This window comes from Piliocolobus tephrosceles, chromosome 13, assembly GCF_002776525.5.
Source record: "Piliocolobus tephrosceles isolate RC106 chromosome 13, ASM277652v3, whole genome shotgun sequence".
NCBI classification, from domain to species: domain Eukaryota; kingdom Metazoa; phylum Chordata; class Mammalia; order Primates; family Cercopithecidae; genus Piliocolobus; species Piliocolobus tephrosceles.
Window position 1 is genome coordinate 104,864,326 of NC_045446.1, and position 25,090 is coordinate 104,889,415.

Consider the following 25,090-nt stretch of genomic DNA (forward strand, 5'->3'; position numbering starts at 1 on the left):
ATGGTGGACCTAGTCTCAGCTCTCATCGGGGGGCTTTCCTGGGAGCTCTTCTTGTCCCCTCAGTAGCATCCTTTTATTTCCACTTCTGTAGGCATGGCTTCTTTTCAGGTCTTACGGCTGCTGCAGGTGGGTGGTGAGACAAAGGGCGCCATAGCCAGAGACTTGTGGGTGCTGATGGAAACCAACCAGGAAAACACAGAGAATTCAAAAGGGCCTGCATTTTTTTTTTTTTTTTTTTTTTTTTTTTTTTAAGCAATAGCCTTTGTAACTGAAGCCAGATAGAGAGAACATTGGTGATCTTGGCTGGGGCTAACGTGATTCAAGGCCCTTCTCGATGCATTGGTGTCTCTGCAAGGAAATCTATTATTTTCCATAAACTGTCTTAAGCATCTCCCGGGCTACATTTCTGGCTGTGTTAAGAATCAAGTCATCAAGAACAGCTGTGAATGTTATACACTTTCAGCAGCAGCAATGGGCTTTGGCAGGGAAGTAGGAGCAAAAAACCCAAGTAGGACATTTCAGTTGACAGTAATGGCATTTTCCCTTCCTTGTCCAAACGATAAAAGATTCATGTTCCTAATTGCAACACTATAGCTGCCCTCATCACTTTATTCTGGGAGAGGAGGTTAGAGAAAACAGGCCTAGAGAGAGGGAGAGAAAGAGAAAGAGAGAGAGATGGATAGTAATTTCGTCACTAGCTAACAGAGACTGATTAGCGCAGAAGATCCCCTTCCATAGCAACACTTTTTAATCAGGTCTGCTGTGTCTGGGCAAACAGCTCTTGTGGATTAGCTAGACTTGAGCTTGCCAGCATCCATTGCAAGTTTAAACGATGAAATACACAACTACAGAGAAAACAAACCAAAAAGAGTAATAAAGTCACACATTTCAATATTCAGCAACCATTAAGGGATTTAAATATTTGCTTGCTATTAAAGGCCTGCATTAGGCTTTTCCAACACCAGCTCTGGAACACTGAAATATCAATTACAGATCAATTTTCCCCCTAAGTAAACACTAATGCAGGATAAACAGTATTAGAAGATGCATTCGTAACATTGCTGACTTCAGGATGGACTTCCTGCTGGTAACAGCAAGTTTAAGCCTGGTGATTAATTAACCTGAGAAGATAGCACTTAAGAAGGATTTGAGGCGGTCACGTCTGAAATATGACTGTGAACCTGTGCGTGTCTGGAGGGCAGCTGAAGTCCCGGGCCCAGAGAACCGGTTGATTTGCCCCTCCGTAGTGGTTCTCACTTTCCCCAGATCAACACTTTGAAGGATTACGAGGGAGTAAAATGGGAGGTGCAGGTAGGTGTGCATGCATGTGAGAGAAAAGGCAGTAGACAATGTGAGGTTCCTTGTTGGAATTAATTCTGCATTTCAATAGGCAAGGCTCGAGTTGTATTTCCCAGCACTGACCACCAGGGGCAGTAGACATTTTATGTTTATTTGGGAATGAAAAAATAAAAAAACATAAAAAACAAAACAAAGTTTCCTGTGTACTGAAGATCCTGGAAGCTGAGGATTGGAAGACTTGAAAACAGAGAAGATTCTTGCTTTCAGGTCTCAGTTCAGGGATGCTCATGTGTAATGATGTGAGAGTGCTGGGGGGACACTGAATCCTGCAGTTCCTGTTAGAGGCACATTTCAACATTTTGAGATAAGCACAAATGAGGCAAGGACTATGGTCTGCATTTTAAAAATATGCCATATTGTATTCTGAAGGCCCCTCACAATATATTATAGCAATACTAAGGCTTTGCTTGGCCATTACCCAAAATGATATTCCCTGATACTGTTCCAGTGGGTCCTTGAGAGTGATGGGGCCAATAGGTCTAAACTCAGGACTGGCTGGTTCGTCTCTTCAAGGCCAACCTGAAAGCTACCTGTAATAAGGATGAACATGCAAACATCCAGGTTTGAAATACAGCATCAGTGGCCCATTCAGATTAAGTGTAACGTAAGGCTCACGCAGCCAGGTGTTGGACTATTCTCCCTTTAATCATCTGATACTTGCTGGGTGACTACTGCATGCCTGCCAGGGACTTTAATATGGTCTTGACCCACAAGGTCATGGATGACGGCCAAGAGTCCCTTCTTTTTTCTCCTGTACAGAGGGCCAGGACATCCAAGTGGTTCAAAAACTATACATGTATGGCTGTGAATACAGATTTCACCCTGAAGGAATTTGGCTGCCAGTTCTTCATGACAAAGGGCTGGGTATTTGGGATCCTGGCAAAATGGCGTGTTAATCTTGGGCATGATTTTATAATAAAACAAAGATACTCTCACTTAAGCAGGGTCTTTCTACCTGTAGCACGGTGGCTGCATGGTTTCTTTGAGGCTGTGGTTGACAGAATCAAAGGAGCATTTCTCCATGGAGTAAGTCCACAGCGGTACAAGAATTACATTTCAAGTAGACAGAGGACAGTGAAAGATTGCACCAATTAACACCCGCATATCACCTCAGGGTTCCAGTTGATGTATTTGGAGAATGCCAGGCCAAAACATTTGTGAAGACTCTGTGGAGGAAACGAGGGCCATTTTCACTCTCGTACACAGTCTTCTCAAATGAAGGAGCCGGCAGCTTATCAAGATCCTTTGAGCGGGGACTGCTTCTAGCACCTTTTCATTTGCATACCCTGTGGAGCTCGAAAGGTAAATGTGCAGCAGTCACCACCTCCTGTTTGCCTCAGCTCAAGGAAGTTCTGGGACCCTTTTCTATAGGGTGCAGCTAAACCTGGAGCCTCATGCTGCAGACAAGAGGGAGAGGGGTGGGGAGACTACACATACTGCATGCCACGTGGCTTGGAATAAGTCTGCTAATGAATGGTGAAGAGAAAAGGGTCATTAAACCTTCTAAGTCGTGGTTCGCAAGGGCACGATGTGTCTATATGCACAGGAGCCCACAGAGCTCCCTCTGAGTAGTGACCACTTCTTCATAGCCCTGGGTAACCCTCTACCTTTTTAGTCACCATTTGCCTCTATCCTGTGACTGACATGTAATGAACGCGTAGTGTGTGCCTGACACCTTTTTGGCTGAGCACTGACTGCATATCTCACTGATCTCTCCCAATAACCTTCGAGGCTATGGTGATGTCCACCTTGCAGAGCAGGAGACCGAAGCCAGGTAGGCTGGGCTACTCACTGGAGGTTTCACTGCTACGTGGTGGGACAGGGATCTGAATGCAGGCAGCCTCACTCTAGTGTGCACTTTTGATCCTTCTTCTATTCTATCTCTCTGGGTCTTTTTACAGAGATGCAATGAATGAGTACTCCCCACTGCTCCTTGCCTTCCAGCAGAGGCTGGGAGAGGTCACTGAAGTCTCGACTCCTCTGCCTGGACTTTTTAGTACAGCCACAAGAGCCATCCCACCCCACACACAGAACTGCTTTCTTTCTTCTCCCCATACAAACCAGCAGGCTGGCTGGGCTTGTTGCCCTCTGTACTTTTGACTCACATTCCTTCTCCACGAAACCATCCTTTAAGATCCAGTTGGGGTCCCAGCTCCTGCGTGAACCTGTCTGGGGACTCACCAGCCTTCACTGATTTCCCTTCTCCAGAAAATTCCCATAGCACTCTCTGGGCTTCTCTGTGTTCGGTGCGGCACCCATGGCTCAGGGGCACTTCATGTTTTCAGGGGGTGTAGCTGATGCTCCGCTTTGGCCTCCAGAGACCACCTTATACTTCTCTGCATCCCTCACCATGCTGGACATACAGCAGGTGCTCAATAACTGCATATCTGATTAACTGATTTTTTTTTTTTTTTTTTTTTTTTTTACAGAGACCAGGCCAGGATGGAAGTGGCCCAAGGGGAGATGCACAGCCTTCAGCCTTTCTGGAGCTTACCTTTGCTTTTCCTATGGAACTTGCCCCATGACATGGCCAAGGGAGAAAAGGGGAACTCAACCATAGCTGGAGGGTGATGGGAAAAGGACACTTTGGGCCTGGCCAGACATTATCTGCGCATTTATAAGATCAGCCACCATGAAGTGTAAGTCATTGCTCACTTCAGCCTGCAAGGCAAGGACGATGACAACAGAGCAAATCCTACTGTCTACCCAGGCCCGGAAGTCTCAGCAACCTAAACAGCAAGTGAGAACAATCTTCTGCAGGCAGCCAAGCCAGTCCTCCACAGCTCACGTCTTCTTTTTATGAAAGGAGAGAGAACTTCAAATGAAGAAGGCAGAATGAATTGTTAAGACACAAACTCCCAAAGTAAGAGACAGGTGGAGCAGCCAACACAGGGAAGTTGGTGAGGGTGGGGGGCGGTGAGAGAGGGGATGAGTGCAGGAGACACATCCACGGGAGCAGCCTGTTCCGGCGGGCCCGCCACGACAGCTCGCACACCTGCACAAATCGCTGAGTTCACGTGGGAGCCCAGACTCAGCCACGACACGGCACCCGGCTCACCTGTCCACTGAGAGTGGGGAAGAGAACAAGGACAGGAAGGATGAGCGGAGAAGGAGAGAGAGTGCGGCCCCCAGCAACCCAGCTGGCAGCATGTCCTAGCATCTACTGCCAGCGTTCCTGGCCCCGCACACGGTCCTAAGGAGGAAGCTGGGACCAGAGGCCCATCTCTTCTCTCACTCGGCGTCCATAAGAAGTCCATAAAGAGATGAAAGGATCACTTTGTAACATTAATTTTTTTATTAAGAAGACAGATATTTTATAGTACTTCTTTTTTTTTCTTTTTCTTTTTGTAAAAATGGTATACATGAACCAATACAAAATGCGAATGGGAACATATGGATATGGAGTTTCTTACACTGTAACATTGTCCATGTACACCTTAAAAACAGAACTGGCCTAAAGGGAAAAATAAGACGTCGGTGTGACTAAAGAACAAGCTTATTTGGCATCAATTATACATCCTTCATTATTTTATATTCCTTTAAAAAACACAAAAAACAAGTTTGTTCTTTCTTCACTCTAAAAAAAGTGATCAACCTGTACAAAGTAATACTCAACAATACATTTCAAACAGTGCACTGTATACTTAAGAAAAAAATACATAAACCAATATACAACTAAAATCCATAATTTCCTGTTTTTGCTTTGTTTTATTATTATTTTTTTTCCAATGTGTGGGGCCTACACTTTGCAATCTACCTGAGACGGAAAACACCAATCGAAACACAGGAACCTGAGACATGTCAACATTGTAAGCCATAAAGTTACATCAGGAACACTGCACTACTGTACACTTTTCAAAACAGAAAGATGGGAGGTCCCAAAGATGAGATGCCAATTCTGTGAGCAATGGTGTGATTTTTGTTTGTTTTTGTTTTTCTTTTTCTTTTTTCTAAAAAGAACAACTGAAAAAAGCCTTTCAACAACATGCTAAATGAATCTCACCCTTTGATATGATTATACTATGGTCGGAATGGGTGCTAAGGGCTCGGAATAGAGCTGCAGATGATAAAATTCATTGAAAAAGGGATGTTCATTGTGGCTTTTTGTCTTGGTTAAGTACCTAGGGATAGGAGAGGGATAAATAAAATGCTGCTCGATAATGGATTTTCTTTTACATACCAGTCCGTTCCCAAAAGGCCCCCATATTGCAATGGTTCTATCAAAGGTTAAAATAAAGACAAGAAAAATAAACATGTTTTCAAATAACAAAGAGTTGACACTTTTTCCCGCTTAAATAAATCAGCATAAGTTTTCCACATAATGTAACAATAGTAAAAATGCACCTTGCAAAATCCAAAATTACTCACTGAAAATGTAATAGAATATATATTTATATATATATCTAGATCTATCTGTTTTGACGCCATCTTTCCATAGGGACTGTTATCTGGAGTCTGGAGCCTTACCAAACATATGGTAAGAGTTAGTTTCTGTCCTTCAGGACTACTTCTAGATTTCCTAGACGTTTCAGTGAAAATCCCCATACTTCTTTCTTTAAAACATGTAAATGGTAACATGACTCCTCTACCTTTTCCCGAGGCTCCCCATCTAAGGTATGTTCAAGGTCACTGATTTTAGTAGCTATGCACTATGGCTGCCATCATGCGAGGATCAGTAATTTTTGGCAGATGGTTCTTAAGGCTGAGGAAAGAGGCCAAGGCTAGTGTATGAAAGGTAAAAAGATAAAAACACTCACATTTGAGTTTTGATTAAGTAACTGAAAATCCGTACATGCTGTTTTTCCACCTCTGCTCTGACCTATCGAGAACTGAGAGCGACAGCAGACCAGTGTGAGAACAATACCGGCCCTTCTTTTGTACCTCCTGCCTTTGTCAAGCCAAATCTGAAGGAATGAAAGTTTCACACAGATTCGAGTTGGAAATCCCAGCATGACAAATATCTGTAATATACAGTACATGCAGGCCACATCCTACTGCCTTGCTAACTAAGCACAAAGGAAAAAAAAAAAAAAAAAAAAAAATCAACCCTGTCCCATTCAGTCATTCGCACAACACACGGACTTGCTTTTTCCTACAAATTAGTGAGAAGTAAGGCCGATTGGGAAAGGTGGATGGAATCATTTGGAACAGAAACAACCAGAGCAGAACTATATTTCCCCCCTCCCTACTTCCCCTCCTGTGGCAACTCAAATTTGTCCACTTATATAAAAAGAACAGACCTCACCTGTCAGGTCTGTTTAGGGCATGGAAAAAGGAGGGATCCTTTCCGCCCTAAACCTTTCTGGACAGCGTGGGGTATCTATACTGAGCCGTCGACAGATACAGAATTAAAGACAGTGAAATTCAATCTCATTGTGACACACCTCACTTGCAGATAACCCTGTACAGTAATGTAGTTCCACAGCAAACAGAACATTTTCTGAATCACAGTCTAATTTTCTAGTCTTCACTGCTCTAAGTATGTGAAACATGGGCAGCAGCAAAGAGTTTTCATTGTTCACCCAAATCTTTACGACAACAGAGAAGAATGCATTATGGATACACTAAATTCTGAACTATGAAATCTAAGCTGTGCTGGTTCTCCTTTTATGAAACTGAATTTGGAACAGAAAGCAGTTACCACAAAAATAAACAAAAGAAAGTAAAAACAAGAACAGAAAAGGGAAGGAAAAGAGTCTAAGGAATCCCAGCAGGCAAATTCCAAAATGGGAGATTTTGGAAAAAATCCAAAATTGGGGGGAGAGGGAAGGAAATAAATGTGCACAAAGGGGGAAAAAAAGGAAGGAACGCAACAAACAAACAAAAAACAAGGCACAGAATTTTCTGCAATCTACTGCAACTAAATCCAAGTATCCAAGTTTGACTTGGTAGGAAGAAATAAAAATTAAACAAACAAACAAACAAACAAAAAAAGAGGTGTCAAACAGCAGAATGTACTTTCCAAAGAACATTTTTTTTTTTTACACAGCAAATCCCAAGCCTTCCCAGTCTCACACCTTTCCACCCATTCATGAAAAAACACACGAATTTCTCGCAAGTTCCAATATCACTGTCTCTTTATCATCTAAATAGGGCCAGTTGGACACCTCATTGAAACAAAAAGGCTGATCTAGATGAAGTACTCTTTCTTTTCTTCGGAGTTGTTCTGTCCTCCTTCTGCATTGATTATAGCTGTGTCTGCGTCTGCTGCGTCATCGGCTCCTTTGGCTTCATGAGTGAAGTATGTACCTGAAAGATGAAGGGGTAAAGCACCGTGACTGTCTGATGGCCTCTGTGTAAAGTGGTACAGAGATGGCAACTTGCTTTATGGCCATCATCAGCCGAAGTGGTGTGCAGGCAGCAGAGGGGAAAAAACAATTGGAAGAAGAGAGCGGGGCGGGTGAGACAAATGGGGATCCGGGGGTTCCAAAGGCACCACTCCAACTGAACCGCTGCGATATAATTCAGCAAATGAGACATTAGAGCAGTGATTATGACCAGAGGATGTCAGCAGAAGAAGACGTGAGTGGGAGCTAAAAATGCAGAAAGCTGGAGAGCTGCTGACTAATGTATAAACAGTAAACACCAATGACCAATGACCAGATATGTGCACATACATGGTTAAAGACCAAAGCAAGGAAGAGCAATTAGCCAATAAATGAATTAGGGCCCTGATGATGCTTCTGTTGTCATCTCAACTCATTTATTTGAACCACAGTCCCCTGTCTATATGAATCGTTATTGCCTACCCATAGGTGAGAATGTGCGTGAACTTGCACAAGTATGTCTGATTTTCCTATGTCTTCCATTTCAGAGTGAGGTTCCAGATTGAGAAAGAATTTGACATTATAATGGCTGGGATCAAGGTTTCAGATCTGTCTTAATGAGCAAGGGAGTCTCTCTCATCATGTAACTCTAGCCTGGACCCGGATTCATGATTTGCTAATTGGCACAGCCACTTTATAATGACAATAGACAGACGTTACAAAGTTGGGGACACTCTTATCACCAAATCCCAACAGTTTACATGGAGAACGACAAAGACTGCACCTCAGTATGCTATATAGGTAGAACTTAAACTGCCTGCCATAATCAAATACTCTTCCTCCCGTTACATACTGTATTCCTGAAGAGTCTTCTATTTAAAAAGATTGAGACATTTGCTATATTTTCAGGTCTTCAAAGTGACAAATCTGAGAAAGCAAGCGGTCAAACGCTTCTCGGTATCCTTTTTTCTTGCTGTAGAGTGACACACATGTTCCCCTCCCCTGGTCCTTCACAGCTGCTGCTCAGATGCTGCCCTGCTCTCTGGCCTTACCTCCTGTCTCTATCAAGCTTACCACCGAGAGGCTGGAGGTTCTTGGCCAAATAGACTGCCTCCTGAGTGCGGGCAGAGGGCCGAAGTATGGACAGCTCTGATCGTCCTAAACTGTTTTATGGTTGAGACAGGCACTCTGTATCCTAAAGGTGCTTATGTACCTTAGACCTCCATTGCTGTGCTCAAGGGACCTTCCTGCAAACCAGCACCTAGAAAACCCTGTAAGCTCATTGCACAGTGCTTGAGAAAAATAACTGAGAGAGACAGGGGCGGACAAAGAAAAGGAAGAATAAATTACCAAGAGGGGAGAAGAGGATCAGAGCAGCATGGGGCAGAGAGGAGGGGCATTGGAAAAGATGATTGCCCATCCAGACTGCACAGCTGATAAGTGTGATGATTAATGGCAATTTAAATCAATTGCACTAATTTTAAAAATACATATTTATGCGGCTTTTAAGGCAAAAAAATTGTCTTTAACCTGGGCACATCAAACTAAGGCAGAGCCATTGTGACCAGCTTACACAGAGTCTGGGGACAAGGGACAGGGGGGAATCCTCTGCCTCCCAGAAAACAGGTTGTGGATGTGGTTTTTCCATGTTTATCCTTTGGGGGTTCATGCCACATCTTGCACACCAGCCTCTACTTTATCATTTTTCATCTATCCCCAATTATGGATGGCAGAATAACAACTCTACAGAGCTTTATATTTAGAGAAAATCCGAATCAAGGAGTGCTACTCATCAACTCCCAGAGTCCTAATCAGCCGCTGCTAAGATTTCTGGGTTTTTTTCTCTTCCAGTTTCAGGAATCAGATAGGCCATGTGGCCACATACATCAAATTGCCTATCAAGGACAACCGTGTAAAGTCCCCAAAGGCAGAAGCTGTGAGGACACGCTGCTCCTGCCTGCTGAAGCCTTGCTTACCTTTATGTCTGGCAAAATAGCGCCCCAGAATGATGAGCAAGCACAGCATGGCGAACACCACCACCGCCACGACGCCACCGATCACGGCATGATCCACTGCCCTGATCGAGCCTTCTTCACCTGCTCGGGAATCTGTTGAAATCAGAAGAGGAATAGGGATGTAGAGTTTATTACAAGGCACCAGAAGCCCTGGCGACACTGTCTCCAGGGTCAGAGGGTCACCTTCTTTTTTAATGGAGGAGTCAGAGAGAACAAGCGAGATGGATCAAGTTACACTGAGGGAACAGGCTGACCTGTCCAGTGCTGAATTGATCTGTTCTCCCCACAAGGCAATTTCATGATAAGCAGCATAGGAGGGTTAATGCATGTGGAACAAGCTTAGGGGAAGGCAGGGAAGGAAGAAATAGTCTATCCGGCCCTGACCTAGTCTTGGCATTCACTCCATCTGTATCCAGTTGCAGAGCCTAATTAAAGAGGCTGACCTGACTATTTGAGGGTGCTCTGAATGACACCTGTAGGCAACAGGAAGATAAAGCATCTTTCTATAGATGCCCACTGACTTTTATTCCCTGAAAGATCAGGGATATGCATAGGAAAAGTAAGGTGCTCAAAAGCCACAGCTGCCTAGAGATAAAACAAGGATTATAAGACTAAAGACAAATGACAGGCTTGCTACATTTAGGATGTATGAGGGAGTAAGCCTCAATTTAAAACCTAAAAACCTATTTCAAAAGAGACAGCAAGGAATAATTGTCCATTGCCACCGACGGTTTTTATTTTATTTATTTAACACCTTGCAATGCAATTAATTTTCCTTTATAAGCATCACTCCCTCAGGATGTCTTCTTCCGACTGAGGAACGACACGTTTGGCTGGGGAACAACTCCAAAATGAACCCAGAATGAGCTATGGCGATGCAGAATGGATGTATGGCAGTGTAAACAATTTTAATTTAGGAATGTGGCTACATCACCTCTTGCTGAAATCCTAATGGCATCCGAGATTTATAATGCAGTAAAAAACAATTATTCTCCTGTTGATTAATACATTAACATTTTGGAGTGGAAGCTAAACCATTGTCTTTTTTTTATTGAGTCAAGTACGACACCTCCATTAAAATGATTTACTAGCTGTACCTTACAATTTAAGCACAGCAGCAACAGAAACGGTAAAAATCTTTTAACTTTACATGATTTGTGAAGTCATATGTGAAGGATTTACCATTTGAATCTTTCAGTACAAGAAGCACATGGCCTATAAATCTGTCCCCCTTGCAGTTGCTGGACGCCTAAGAGAAATGCATTTCACCAGGAAGACTGAGAGTGCAAATTCAAGTCAATTTTTAAGAAAGATTTATCTCTGTCTCTCTCCAAAGAACAGAGCAAATCTCTGAAGCCTCCACCTCTAATAATATTTGAAGTTTATCGATCAAGTGTACAGATCCGTGACAGCTAAAGGTAATGGTGCTCTTTTGAGCCGAAACCTGATACAACGCTTTCAGCAGGAGGGCATGATTTACACTTTCTATCGATATTTCCAATTCTGCTCTGAGATTAAGTACTGAAGGATGTGGGGAAATAACTCGTGACTGAGGGTTCCATGAAAAGTGCTTTAATTAAAAGAGTTTAAATTTTAAAATGGAGTATTTAAAGTGTTTCATTAAGTTATCTTTGAAAGGACTACAGAAAAACCAAAACCCAAACCCAAACAGAAATGCCAAATCAGAGGCAGCAGCAGGTCGCCTAGGACAACAGGATGATGGGAGTTTAATTGGGGAAGGGAGCTGGGTTGGAGGCAGAGTGCACTGCAGCCAATTAGCCCGCTCCGAGCTGAGCGAGCCCCTCCAGCAACGTGTCTAATAAGCTCAACTTGAAACGTGGTGGAGAGGAATCTCCCTCCTCAGCCACAAGTGTTGCCAACCGCAGATGCTGCAGCCCCCATTGTCTTGAAAGTCTTTTCAACAAGGCAGAACTCAGCCAAGGGAAGTTGGTTTTTTTTCGTTTTTTTTTTTTTTCTTTTTTTTTTCTTTTTAGAAACGACAGAGCTCGTTGAAGGGGAGCATTCCCCGTAGGGTGCTGCTGGACACGGGGTGTCTGCTAGAGGAGGGTGCTTGACACACTGGAGATGTTCACTCCAACTGCACACATGGAAAAGAGTAACAGAAAAGCCAGCAAGTTGTGTTTTCCTTAGGGAGCTGTCAAAATAGGGAATTTTGTGAGAATGAGAATTAGCTCATCTCCAAAAGCCATGAGCCTCAGACCTATTAAAATTTATGTCTTTCGATGAACTCTGTATGTCTTAAAATTGAAGTGAGACTAGACATTGAGGACAGCTGAATGTTAGGCACAAGAGGCAAGAGGTGAAGAGAGGTTCTAGGAAGACCGAGAACAGTGAAAAGCTTCGAGAAGCTGTCCAGGACAGTTCTAACCCATTTAGGGGAAGGCACTCTCTTGTCCACTCTTAATAAAAAACCACCTCCTCTCCATGCCTAGACAAAGGGATATTCTGGGAGCCTGAGGGAGGAGGGGGGAGGGGAGAGACAGAGAGAGAGGCTCTGTGACAAAGAAAAACAAAAACTTCCCTGTATCTGTGAGATTAATTTCTTGAGCCAAAACTCCTTACTTGACCTTTGCCCTCCATGAACTTTGAGCTAAATATGCTCAGTGTTGCTATTTTTCCCTGCACTTTGCCCAAATTAAACTAGAACCTTAGATCTTCTAGTTACCTTCCCCACCCTCAAGGACATACATATTTTACAGATACTTATTTATAAGGGTAATCTCTCCAGCTATCTTCTGATACTCACTTTGATCAGAAAGTTTACTACCACCAGTTAATCACCAAGACGTTTCTCCTGCCTTCAATTACTGCAGATGGACACAGAAGGTAACTGATGTTTAATTTACAGGGAACACTGCCGGTTAGGAGCGCCTCACGCCTCTTCCCACCCCCACTCCCACCTCCTGGGTTTATGTGGGCGGTGTTACTAGAGTTGTGCCTGTTCACCGAGTGCCTCTGTCTTGCCTTCCCTACGAAAAGCAGAGCTGTTTCTGGAGTCATCTCAGTCCGTTCTTTTATTTCCACGGGTGGGGAGGGCGGGGTGGGTGAGTGTTCATCATGCTACGGATTGGCTCGAGGCAGCAGGGCCGGGGTGAGCTGCCTGCACCTGCGGGCTATGCCTCACTCATGACATGAAGCAGCCCTGCAAGATGCTGCCCAGGAGGGCACTGGGCTACTGGAGTCACACGAAAACCAGAAACGGAAGGAAATACTGAGCACTAAGAGAAGCATTGCTCCGACAAAGTCTGGCAGCTGCTTGACCTTTCCTTCCATTCCCAAGGCAAGGACTCTGACCAATTCCATGATAAATGACTTCTAAGTGGGAAAGCTATGGGTTTCCCCATGAGCCACAGATCCTGGTCCTATAGGGTACAGACCCCGTCATTCAGGTCCCACGAGGTGCTGGCTTTCCTGGGGACAGCCTCTTCAGATTCCCGGCTCATTTTCTGAATAGGTTGGGCAAGGAAACCAGAGGCAGATTCTACAGCTGCCCCCAACTTGTCAATTGAAAAACAAATGTGGGAGTGGAAAGCACTTTTAAACACACCTGATGCTCAGGCATATGGACATCACTTCAATTTAGAAAGTCATGTTTTCTTGTTCCCTAAGAGGCTACAAGTGGTCCTCTTACAGTAACAGGTGTTTCTAAGTTCTGCCTCATCATCCTGAAAAGTAAAGCCATGTTTTTGCTTGGTGAATGATTACAGCATAAAGGTTATTCCAGCCTCAAAGAACCAAGCTTGATTACATAACACAGTTCAACTGGAGTTAAGAATCTCATCCAAATCATTTCACATGTGACCTCAGGTGAATTAGGCCTAGTCCTTGAATGATTCTGACTTGCAGATGAACCCTGTAACAGTTATTGTGTATCACTCTGTCACCCTTCACTCCTCAGAGGTAGAAAACTTGGTGTCCTTTTGGCAAAGAGACTGACTTTGGACTCTGTGTAGCCGAGGGCTTCAGGGTGGGCAGGCAGCAGTGACAGGTGTTCCTGACGGCTCACAGTTGTGGTACAACCCTCCCTGCCTGTCCTGTCCCATCCTGCAGTCACTTTCATGGCTCTAAGTGTGACAGATAAATCATGAGCTGTTTAGTATTCGTGAGTTAGCTTTTCTTTTGGCAAAAAGCTGAAACAACTTGGCTCCAGGTGAGAGTTTACAAGCTGCTTGCAGAATGTTAAGTTGGCCACTACTGCTTGGGTCACAGCTTCAACAACCCTGGGCTTGCTTTAGCATCTTAGAAATTGTGGGACAGAAAAATTTCAAAGAAACTCCCAAGAGTGATGCCCCAAACTGCTCAGATTTCTTTACCTTGGGCCAGCTGACCTGGCCCGATCCATTCCTCATGGGCAATATGAAGGGGGAAGTTCTAAAGGCAGTAGTTCCCTAGGGCCTGACAAGAAAGGTGACTGCTAGTGAAACTTCAGTCTCCTTCCCCCTCCTTCTAGGAGACTTTTCTTTCTCTACTTGCTTTCACTCCTCAACCTCCTTGCCAGAGTCGTTTTAAATGCAGCACTCTGGCAGCCATGCTGCCTGTATTCAACAGGGCTCTGCAAGAGATCCTGGTTTCTATGGCTACTTTACCACCTGGCATGAGATGTGTAGCATAAACCGCCATGCAAATGCCATAATCATGGATCTGTGATAAGCCTAGAAGACTCTGCTGCCAAAGCAGGGAGCCATGGATAACGGGAGAGTGGCTAGTACATCCTAGACAAGCTCCTGGTAAATAGGGACTTTGGCAGAAGAACTCACTGAGCGGAACCTTCACTGCAACTGCTGCCTGCCCATCCTGAAGCCCTCGGCTACACAGAGTCCAAGGTCAGTCTTTTTGCCAAAAGGACACCAAGCTTTCCGAGGAGGAGTGAAGGGTGACACAGTGATACACAATAAAGTATGCAGCATGAGGCATGACAGCCACACTGCACTGGGTCACCCTCACATCTCCAACATCCCTGGCTCAGACCGTAAGGCACATTTACCAACACGGTGCTTAAACGCACACTTTAACTCTTTTCATAGGTCATAAACTACCTTAGCTCTCATCTTTAACATTTCAGCCATGGGGAAGTTCTAATGATATTAGTCCTCCTACTTCTATTTAGGGACAGTTCAGATGCTTGGCGTTCTGTGCTTCCCCCATCCGTGGATGACTGGAGGAAAAGAATTGTTGCTGACGTTTTGCAACAGTTCTGTTACGTGGCTCAGTTTTAGTTTCTTTCCTGGGCAGGGATCTTGCTGGGCAAGTCCTACTTGAATTTAATTAAAAACTCTCAGAACCGGTGTTTGTAATGGAAATGCTGCCTCCAGCTTCCTAGGGTTGTAGGGATTAGTCTATCTCAGAGAGAGCTTAGTGACTATGATGTCATTTGTTACTTCTTGCTAGGAAGAAAGAAAAAGCCTGGTAATGGATTTCCCAAATCTGAAGCAAAACCATAATTTGACCTAAAAAAAGAAAACTACACTCAAGAAAACCTGGCACCATCTGAAAAATGTAGCTACCCATTCTCATCATCTGTTGTAGCTCCCGTCCATGGCAGCAAAAATAAGTGTGCATTTTAAAAAGCACAACTTTATTACTGAAGGGGAACAAACTGAATGGCATGCGCTGACAAAATGCCACATTATTTGCTAATCCTAATATGTTATTCTTCTTTAAGATTTGCTTTTCTCAGCACCAATTCAATTATAGATGCTACAAATCCTTCTGACATTTAATTCCCTCTTGTCAGAGAGTAGTAAATGTATACAGTACATGCACAGCTTTCCCATTAAGATGTTAATATATATTGGAGCACACTAGCCTTTATGCAGCATAACCTTTCTCTTCTGTCTTCTTAGAAAGTGGACGAGAAGGAATAAACGTAAAGCAAGAAAATTATGAAGACTCCCATATAGCATCCCAGGCATCTAATACTACACATCAGCTGCATTCAATTCTAGCAATGTAACTGCATCTATACTAACGTTTCAAAGGAGCTATGTTAAGCTACTTAAAGGAAAACTGCAGTGATCATCCTCATTGTGCCACCCAGAGCTCAGTACGTGTTCATTTAAATTAGAAGTACTGCACACAGACTTTGGCTGTACCTTGTCACTACTCAGTGATCAGGACTCAGGGCTCTCTTAGACTATCAACTGGCTACATTGCTTTCCAGAAACAGGCCTGAACAGGGATTGAGCTAGGAGCTCATCTCCTGCATGGCCCACTGGAAAGAGCACTGGACTTGCTGTCATTTCTGGGACAGAACTTGAGATTCGTTACTTTTCTCTGTGACTTCAGGCAGGTCAATCAGGCATTCTGAGCCATTGCATATAATTACTTACTTCACAGGGTCACTTTGAGAGGCCACTGTTTTCCTGAAAATGGAAGTGCCTATCTGGCTCAGGGCTTGGCATATCATAGGGACTTGGTGTTTGCCAAATTCAAATCTCCTGTATTAGAGCCTAAGGAGGGCTTTTCCAGTTCTTATCACCGACCCAAGGCAAATAATTACCAGTTGGTTAGGGGAAAGCGTGGTACTGCATACTCAGCATTACCCACACATGGTAAGATGCCCAATAAACACTTACTGAGTTGAAGTCGCCAAGTTCTTTCTTTTCATTTATACAGAATTGACAAACTGTGTAACTAACGGCTTAGCTGTCCTTTATGAAGGTCAAGGCTGTGGGCCTGGTAGCTGAAGGCCGTCTGATTCAAGTTGCAATTCAGGTGTACCATTTGAGTATCAGGATATTAAATACTATTGTCAGCTAAATATGAAAACAAGTGTTTTGGGTTTTTTCTTGTTGATTTTTTTCCCCTCTCAAATTCCTTGATTTAGTTAATTTAACCATGAGTGGAAATGACTTGATCCAACAGGATGCAAGATTTCTCCCAAGGCATTTAGCATCACCAGAGACACCAAAAGTCATGCTTGAGTCCACTCTGTTCATCTCATGATAGCACAGATTTAGAAATGTGATCGTCTTTTCCACTTTAAGCAACAGGAAGGCACTGAGGATGACACCAGAGTTTCCCTTAAAGGAATATACGCCTGATAAAGAGGACAATTGTCAAGTATTTCCAAACACACATTTCCCACTAGAATCTCTCTCTGGAGAAAGATGCTTCAGTGGACCTCAGGCGTTTGGGGGTGTGAGGAGGATGGATTAATGAATATGGTGAAGTCACCCCAAAGCAGTGTCCAACCTGTAGAACTAGAATTCGTACTTTGCACCGTGGCCTGCCAACTTTTTAACTTTGGAGGAAAAGTTCCCATTGGATGGTCTCCTCCCTTCCCATGGTGGAAACAGGAGCATGTTGGATTATGGGGAAGATCAGCAGCAGGATGCAGTTCAAACACATCGTGGGGGAAGTCGCGGGTGAGCTGGCGTGGACCCAATGTGATTTCTTCAGTCTACTGCCTTGTATGAAACTGAATTTTAAAAGGGAATTGACGTGGTTTAACCTTTTCCAGCCATCACTTTCCCATGGCACTTAGGGTCACCTCCCGGGGGAAACTGATCCCATAATTTAGGGGAATCAGTGGGACAATAGCACCGAAGTACCAGAGTAGAGTTTAGGTCTTCTTTAAGGAAAAAGAGCTTGATTTGATGCTGGGAAAAAAAATCTTCCCAGGTTAGGCAGCACATTGCTCTATGCCCGATCCTGACTTTTCCCTCATTTCCCGGATGCGCACACTGAATTCAAAAGGGTCAAGAGGATTACCAAAGGCCCCAGCACACAGCAAGCTGTGGATTTCACAGGGGGAAGGGCAGCCCCTGCAAACCAAACTCCTCTATTTCCTCCAGAGCCAGGAAGACCCATGCTTCACTTCTCACCGTCTCCTAAGCAAACCGTTTAACCATTTGGGCCCCAGTTTCCTCATTTATAAATGGAGACTAAGAACCCTTCCTTAACAGTCTCATGAGATTTTCATGAAAATCTTCTATAACTGCCTCATTCTCATCTCTCTGGGTCTTCCTGTCCCAACGGTCTTCCCTGGCGAACTTTTCTAAACCGGCCTCCACCTTCTTCCAGCCCAGCCCTCACTTCCACTTTATCTGGTTTTATTGTTTCACAGCATTTGTCACTGTCCAAGATTAACTTGTGTTTTGAGTCTGTTTCCCTTAGTAGTGTGTCGCCATAGGAGAACAGGGGCCCTGGCTCCTGGAAGCCACGGCAGCTCCAGCTCCTGTTGGTCTTGTTCACTGCTGCATCCCTGGTGCTCAGCCCAGAGCCCAGCGCAAGGAGCTCAAATAATTTTGTTGAATGAATAAAGATCAAACGAAGTAATATGTGCGAAAGAGCTTTCTAAGTTACAAAGTATGATACAGATACAAGCCATATCATGCCACACTTTAGATTTATGGGCCATAACTTAAATATATCTATATAGCCCATCTGGTTTTTAGTATTTTATCATCGTAATTGTTGTCATTACTCTACCAAGGGAATAAAATAGCCTGTTTGCCAAATCTGGGCCACTCTTTATGTGGGGGTTAGGAAAGAGTTCCCCCTAAACGGTACAGCTACTGACAGTTTCTCACACAGATTTCAAGCAAGTTTAGCCAGGACTTAAGACACTCCCAGTAACTGGAAGGCCATATATCCCCACCCCCAGGACTGATAATCTAAATCAAAAGACCTTTAAGTGCTCCTATTATCGAAATGTAGATTTTGTTGTTGTTGTTTGTTTGTTTTTGAGATGGAGTCTCTTTCTGTTGCCCAGGCTGGAGTGCAGTGGCCTCATCTCGGCTTACTGCAACCTCTGCCTCCTTGTTCAAGCAATTCTCCCGAGTCCGCCACCCCCAAGTAGCTGGGACTACAGGTGCATGCAACTATGCCTGGCTAATTTTTGTGTTTTTAGTAGAGCTGGGGTTTCGCCATGTTGGCCAGGCTGAACTCCTGACCTCAAGTGATCCACCCGCCTCAGCCTCCCAAAGTGCTAGGACTACAGGTGTGAGTCACCGTGCCCAGCTAAATATAGGCTATATTTTGAAGTCATGTTTCTTGTATAATCCATTTAGGGGACTGCAGTTGGTTCAACTAGATTCCTACTAACACCTAGATGAGGGTTAGCAAAGCCATTTAGAATTGCCCTCTGAGGCCCATGCTTTTTTTTTTTTTTTTTTGGATTGTGAGGGAGATGTTGCAGGAGTTTTCCAGATCACTTTGTTTGTAGGGCAAAAGCTGAAAACATGTTTTGAGGAATCATGACAGCTCTGGAATTTCTTGTCGGTGCCTTTGCTTCCAAAGCAGAAGACTGATGGACTTCTTGAACTGTGCTGGAAGGCCATTTTCTGGCACACTGTATATTTACCACCTCACTCCGCTAAACAGTTCCCCAAGGCCCTTCCACTGCCGAAGGGAGAGAGGCAGTTGGAGACATTTTGAAAAAGTTTTAAAATAAAATAGAAGGATAAATATGCTTAAAGCTATTCTATTCCACATGGGTGGCAATCACCACCAGCTGTCACCAGGAAACAGATGTAATTGATAAAACAATTCAAAACTCTTATGGATCCATCATCAATAAAGTTAACACCCAAAAAGTAAATGAAAGGGTTCAAAGTAGAACTGGATAAGCTCCCCAGGCCTGCCAATAATTAAATCACTGAACTACACACGAGCATAATTTCTTTATGCAGATTAAAGAGGAGGATCAGCTGGGCAACTTGCTTTGCTGGGTGAGAATGGAGCACCATATGTTGCTTATGAAATTGTCATTAACGAAGGTAGCACTGGTGTGTGGGGGAGGTCAGGGCAAAGTGGACAAAAGGAAGAGAGACCATCATTATTTGGATGGAAATTGAGTACATAACATTTATCCATAAAATGGAAAGGATGAAATTTCTACCCCGATGCAGCAGGGAATGGATGATGATATTATTCATTACCACAGTTTAGCATTAAATGTGCAACACCTACTCTAATTTATTGATGGACTGTTTAAGACGGGTGTTAACCTGTTTGTCTTGTATTATAATTGAATTCAGTCTCTAGGCTACAGAAATTTGAGAAGTTCATCCTTTCTCAATCAATATGCTCCCCTTCAGTGACCCATTTCAAGACAGCTTCATAAAAATAATGTATTTTGTTTTAATAAATTTAAACACTATGACAGCTGCTCAATTTTTATTGGTTGTTTTTTTCCCTTCAGATGTCTCTTGGCTGCTGAGTGAAGCCAAGCTCACAATCAATAGTAATTGATTAATCAGCATCCCCTTTGAACAAAGGTGCTAATCAGTTTTTGATTAGTTCATCAAAGCAGATGCAAAGGCAGCCCGGCCCAGCCTGATAGTTCATCAGTGTTCTACATGACTTACGGCTCCTGAGCAATATATGACTGCAATGTTCCTGGAGGGAGTGGGGGAGGGGACAACATAATTATTAATTTAACCGAATTATTATGAACACAAACAGTTGTTGGTTTATTGCTCCTGACTTGGGTGATTGATAGAACTGCAGCAGGGACCCATCTGACATGGAGCAGTGCTGAGGCCCAGAGTATTCCTAACTGATGATGCTGGTGGAAGGGGTGGACGGCTGATTCAGTCACATTTTCCTAAAGAGGAGAAAAATGACTTTTGCATATCTGAGTGATCCTTGTCTGGCTATTGTGCCAAAGAGGAATCAGGGCCAACACACCCAACAGCTTTCTTAGGATTTTTGAGAAGATCCAATTGCCAGGGCTACTGTGTCTAAGAGTTTTCTTTACAGTCAATCAGAACTGAGGCTGTCCGTCACCAGAAATGCAAGCAGAAATTGCTTACTTCCAGCATCACATTTTAAGCAGGGAGAAGGACTTATCCACCCTTATTTTAAAAGAAAACTAGGCAAATGTTTTTGCAGCTTCTCCAACTACACCACAAAGAAGTGGCAAAAGTGAAACACTCTCTTGATGGGCCAGCTGTCTTTCTAATCTATTTATTTATCTATATATTGGAATTTGGAAATTCATTCATTCACCCAATAAGTGTCAATTGGGTACTTAGTACATGACAGGTGTACAGCAGTGAACAAAACCAGCATGACCTCCTGGAGCTTCCAGTCTGTAGAAAAATAAATCCAACAGCTAAACTCAAACTACAGGCTACATAATAGCAAAGTGAAGATATCCCTGAAGTTTGTCAGAAGCACGTAGTTGGCAATAAATCTATGGCACTTTGAAAAATTGAGTAGTACTATCTTATTCTCTCACTGGGGTCAGACTTATAGTTAAGGACTGCACCTCAATAGCCAACTATTAAAGGGAGCTTCAGTAAAAGTGCCTCAGGAATCTTTCTTTCCAATAGGCTTGAGTAAGTGTCTACGGTCCTATGACTTAATTTCTCCACTGCAATAACAAGAAGGGGCTTGCTTACTAACTTATTAAGTGACGGATGGAAAGGTTTAAGCTATAGCTGATTGGCAGTTAAGTCCTACAACATCATGGAGGCTCATATAATTGTTTAGCTCTGACCACTTTAAATCTCCTCTCTCCCTCCCTCCCTTGTAGGATATGCTTCTTATTCTGGATTAGTAACACCTAAATCCTGGAATCAAGCATGAAACCTACTTTTGCAAGAGCTCAGTGTCCTGTGAAAGAGGTCTGAGGTGGATAATTAGTTTACATAGTGGTGTGTGACAAAACAATTGCTCCCCGCTCCTCCCTGCCCTTCCCCACCCCTAACTTTGAAGATAACTACAACATGGCTATTCTAGTCCCCTCCACAGAAGCAGGCAGTCAATGAGTTGCTTGTTTTTTTTTTCAAAAAAGATCTTGTCACATAATCCAACATCCTTAAATTGCTTTGTAATGCAACAAAATTTCTCCCCACACATTATATATCTAGGACATAAACATTATTTGAAGCCACTGAACAGAGTGGCTTTAGTACAATCCCAAAGATAACTTGTCCTCTCCTGCATTAATTAAATTGTCCCCATTCTGAAATATAAATATTGCTACCACAGAGACAACAGGTGGGTGGGTGACCGGGGAGGAAGACAGTATTGATAAAAATTTGTTTTTTTGTTAGTCTCAAAATCCACACTGATTGCTCAGCAAACCAAATGGCCATTTTGTAGAAGTGGATAGAGCACCCACAGGTTGGACACTGCAGTGCCTTACCTAATGACTAGCCCTTACCTGAGAGGTCCTCACTGTCCAGTTCTTCTGCGGAATTGGGCAACTGAGTAAGGCCTTACAAGTAAAAACAAATCGTTTTTCTTTTCATTCCTCGAGGGACATAAACAAAACACTTAAGAACTGAGGATGAATTTCTTTAAAAACATGAGCCAAATCTCTTGCTATCTATGTTTTTGATAGCATGACTGTATTAATCCATAAGTACATTTCTTCAATTATGTAATTTTGTTATTAAAACACAATCGAGGCAGAAAGATTCCTCAGTCTCCACTGTTCAAAGGACATGAAACATGAAGGTGAATGCTTAAAATCACTCATTCATAACAGCATGCAAAAAGAAAAAGAAAATCAATAAAGCCTGATTTTTAGCTGTCGATGTTCTGATATCTCTGAAATACAAACGTATTTAGATGTTACATACTGATGTATGTATGTTTTATTTCGCATTTTACTGTAAATTGAAATCCGCTGCCAATACTGACAAACACAGTTCATTATCAATTTATGATGATCTTGGATCACATATTTCAAAATGGTACAGCATCTGCTAACTGCAGATTGCAGGTTATGCCTTCATCAGAAAATCTGATTCGCAAAATGATTTTTTTTAAACAAGAGAATTTCATAAATCAATGGTATTCCTGAAAAATAAAACCCTCAAAGCTGAAAAAGCAGTTAGGTCAGGAGGCAATCAAATGGGGGCTTGCAATGCCTGTATCCGAATCAATTCCAATGCTGGCCAGCTGAGATACTTCTCAGCTAGCTTTGATTTGAATTAAAAGGGGTGAAGAAGGAAGTAGATAAACAATGGGAGGCTCAGATAGGAGACGGTTTCCATTTCCTTTTGCTTTATTTGTGAGCTGATCCTTTCATGAAGTTTATTTAATAACACAGAAAATTAGGCATTCAAGACGGCTTTACTTGTTCTTTGCTGTTCTGCTCAAAGTCCGGTGTGCCTGACTGCCTAGGTCCTCTAAGTTGCACAGCAGTTTGCTCATACTTCTCTAGTCAAATCTGTCCCTTTTAAAGATGTCTGTGGACCTCATAAACCGCAAGGTCTTTGAAGAAGCAAGTTGTGTTTATTTTTGCATCCTTCCCTTCTGCTACAGCCACCCCACAAAGTGTCTTCTCAGTGAGTATTTGTTGAATTAATGATTTGGGAATAAGGCCCAATCAGAGCATAAAAGCAACCAAAACAAATGCTTTCGAAACAAGTAATGTCAAACTGATCAGTATTTTTAAAGGCTCAAATGAACCAAAACAGTCATGTGCAAATAAATGATCACTGAAGCCTGCATTTTGTAAGTTGCTTTATAAAGAAGCCAAACGAACACTGATAGCCAGGTCGATTCTTAAAAGGAGGCTGTCACACCATCAGCCCTTGAGGAAGAAGGACTTCCATCATGATCCTTGGGTGCTAATACTCAACGGCAGGTGCTGAGTAAAAATGGGAATATTTTGAGCCCACAGGTATTCCCAGACTGTAGATTTAGGCAACTAAAGGGAAAGCAGTGAGCAATGCAATCAATTATAGGGGCAACTGAGTAGGGATGCTATCCATTTGTTCTGAAATCTGATTGGTTGATAGTATCCCTATTTCTAATTGGCTTGTACATTGTATAAAGACCGATGAATACAATTATTTAAATAACTGTTATAATTGGGCAACATAAAGTACTTCTTTGTAGTTAATTATAAATTTGCAGTTCTCAGAAGGCTAATCTCTCACTTCTACCTGGCTCAACAAATATCAAAGTGTCCTACATACGTGCTTGGTGCCCACTGAACCCCATTAAAGAAGGATGTTTCAAGTAGGCAGCTTTACTGCTGAAGGCTTACTTCCTTGGGGAGGGCATTAGAAAGCTAATTAATAAAAACAAAAAGATAAATATGTTTATGAAATATCATTGATATGCAAAGGTTTCCATTAAAAGCAACAGACAGTTGATATACACCTCATTAAAGCAGAAACTGTCATTTTTAATGGCATAAACTTTAAAATAAATCAAGTTATCTGGAATCTACTGCTTGGATTATGTTCTAAAGCAGGAAGCCATTTAGGCTAGTGGCGTTAAATTTGTTCTTGTAGCACCATTATATTGTATGAATCTACAATACTCTGCCATAGCTGGATAATTTCTGAATAAATATAATTAAGAAGAGTTTACTGAAGCACTGGGTGTACAAGTGGGGACATGTAAAATTTATCTCCTAAAACTGATTTGGCTTAGGTATTTTTCTTTCATGCTAAAAATTATACACTTTTCATTTTCTCAAAGAAAAAGACAAAGACGTATTTTATGAAGCAGAGAACATTCTTCAAAAGGAGACTTCACTCTTTAACAATAAGTGGGAAATTACTTCTTGTGTATTCTCTTGAAACTTTCATATCATCCATTAAAAGCCCCTTTCTAGTCACTGCTAATTAAAATGTATTCAACATATGTCTTTAAACTTTGTTAAACAAATGAAAGTTTACTTTTTGTCCATATGGGATTATTTTTGAGCAATTAATAAAGTCCTAAGGATGCAAACATGGTAATTTAATATATGCATGATAGCCATCTCTTCTGCAGAGACGTGTATTTCACTTCTTTATGGTGCTACAATATGCTATAACATACCCTTAGCCCTCTCAGGTAATGCTTTTGCAGTTGTGATTGTTCCTTTTCAACAGTTAATTGCTGGCTTCGAAAAGAGGTATGATGTGGCAATTTCAAACCAGGGTAAGGAAAACCTCAAAAAATTAGAAACAATAAGAAATTCTAGAGATACTTAAATCAATTCAAGGTCAAATACAATTTAAATGCTTATGGGCTCAGTTTTTCAGGGTATCATCTTTTTCCAGAAAATTTTAAAATAGAATGATCGAATAAAACCTCCAGAAAACAAAAACAGCCCACTGGCCCTAGTACCATTCCCATTATGAAAAACAAAGTAGGCGATGGTCTCTCTCTTACCTAAGCAGCATACATCTGATCACTTGGCCATATTATGGAAACTGTTACTTCCACCACCAGCCATGAGTTCAGACGCCCCCGGTAGTTTTAATCTAAAAACTCAGTCATCCTGTTCTTCCTGCTTTGTCAGCTTTTGTGGAGAGTTTTCCCTTCTTCCCATTAGCAGAAATTTGGTTCACGCCGTTAGACAGTAGCACATTGTTTCCAAACTGCATATCAAGGCTGAAACACAATCTTCAGGTCCTGCAGCCATTCGTAAACCTCTTGAGCTTTGCTCTTGTGTAGAACATACAATGTCTGCAGAGTCCCGTGACTGAATGACAGCCTTTGAATGCCATTGTTATGTGCTCA

General features: G+C 42.6%; 1 protein-coding gene across 6 annotated transcripts in view; it reads right to left on the bottom strand.

The window, feature by feature from the left end:
• Window positions 1-222: 222 nt before the first annotated feature.
• CADM1 (cell adhesion molecule 1) overlaps window positions 223-25,090 on the bottom strand; it is a 337,589-nt gene continuing 312,721 nt past the window's right edge. For 2 of the 6 annotated variants that reach the window (XM_031936682.1, XM_026451742.1), the window contains 3 exons: window positions 21,780-21,833; window positions 9,602-9,733; window positions 4,636-7,608 (listed from right to left, as the gene is read on the bottom strand). In XM_031936682.1, coding sequence (XP_031792542.1) covers window positions 7,490-7,608; window positions 9,602-9,733; window positions 21,780-21,833 — 305 coding nt within the window. In that variant the 3' untranslated portion in view covers window positions 4,636-7,489. Of the gene's footprint in view, window positions 642-4,635; window positions 7,609-9,601; window positions 9,734-21,779; window positions 21,834-25,090 lie in introns of those variants that run through there. The other 4 variants (XM_031936683.1, XM_023208281.2, XM_023208283.2 and 1 more) reach the window with 3 other exon arrangements.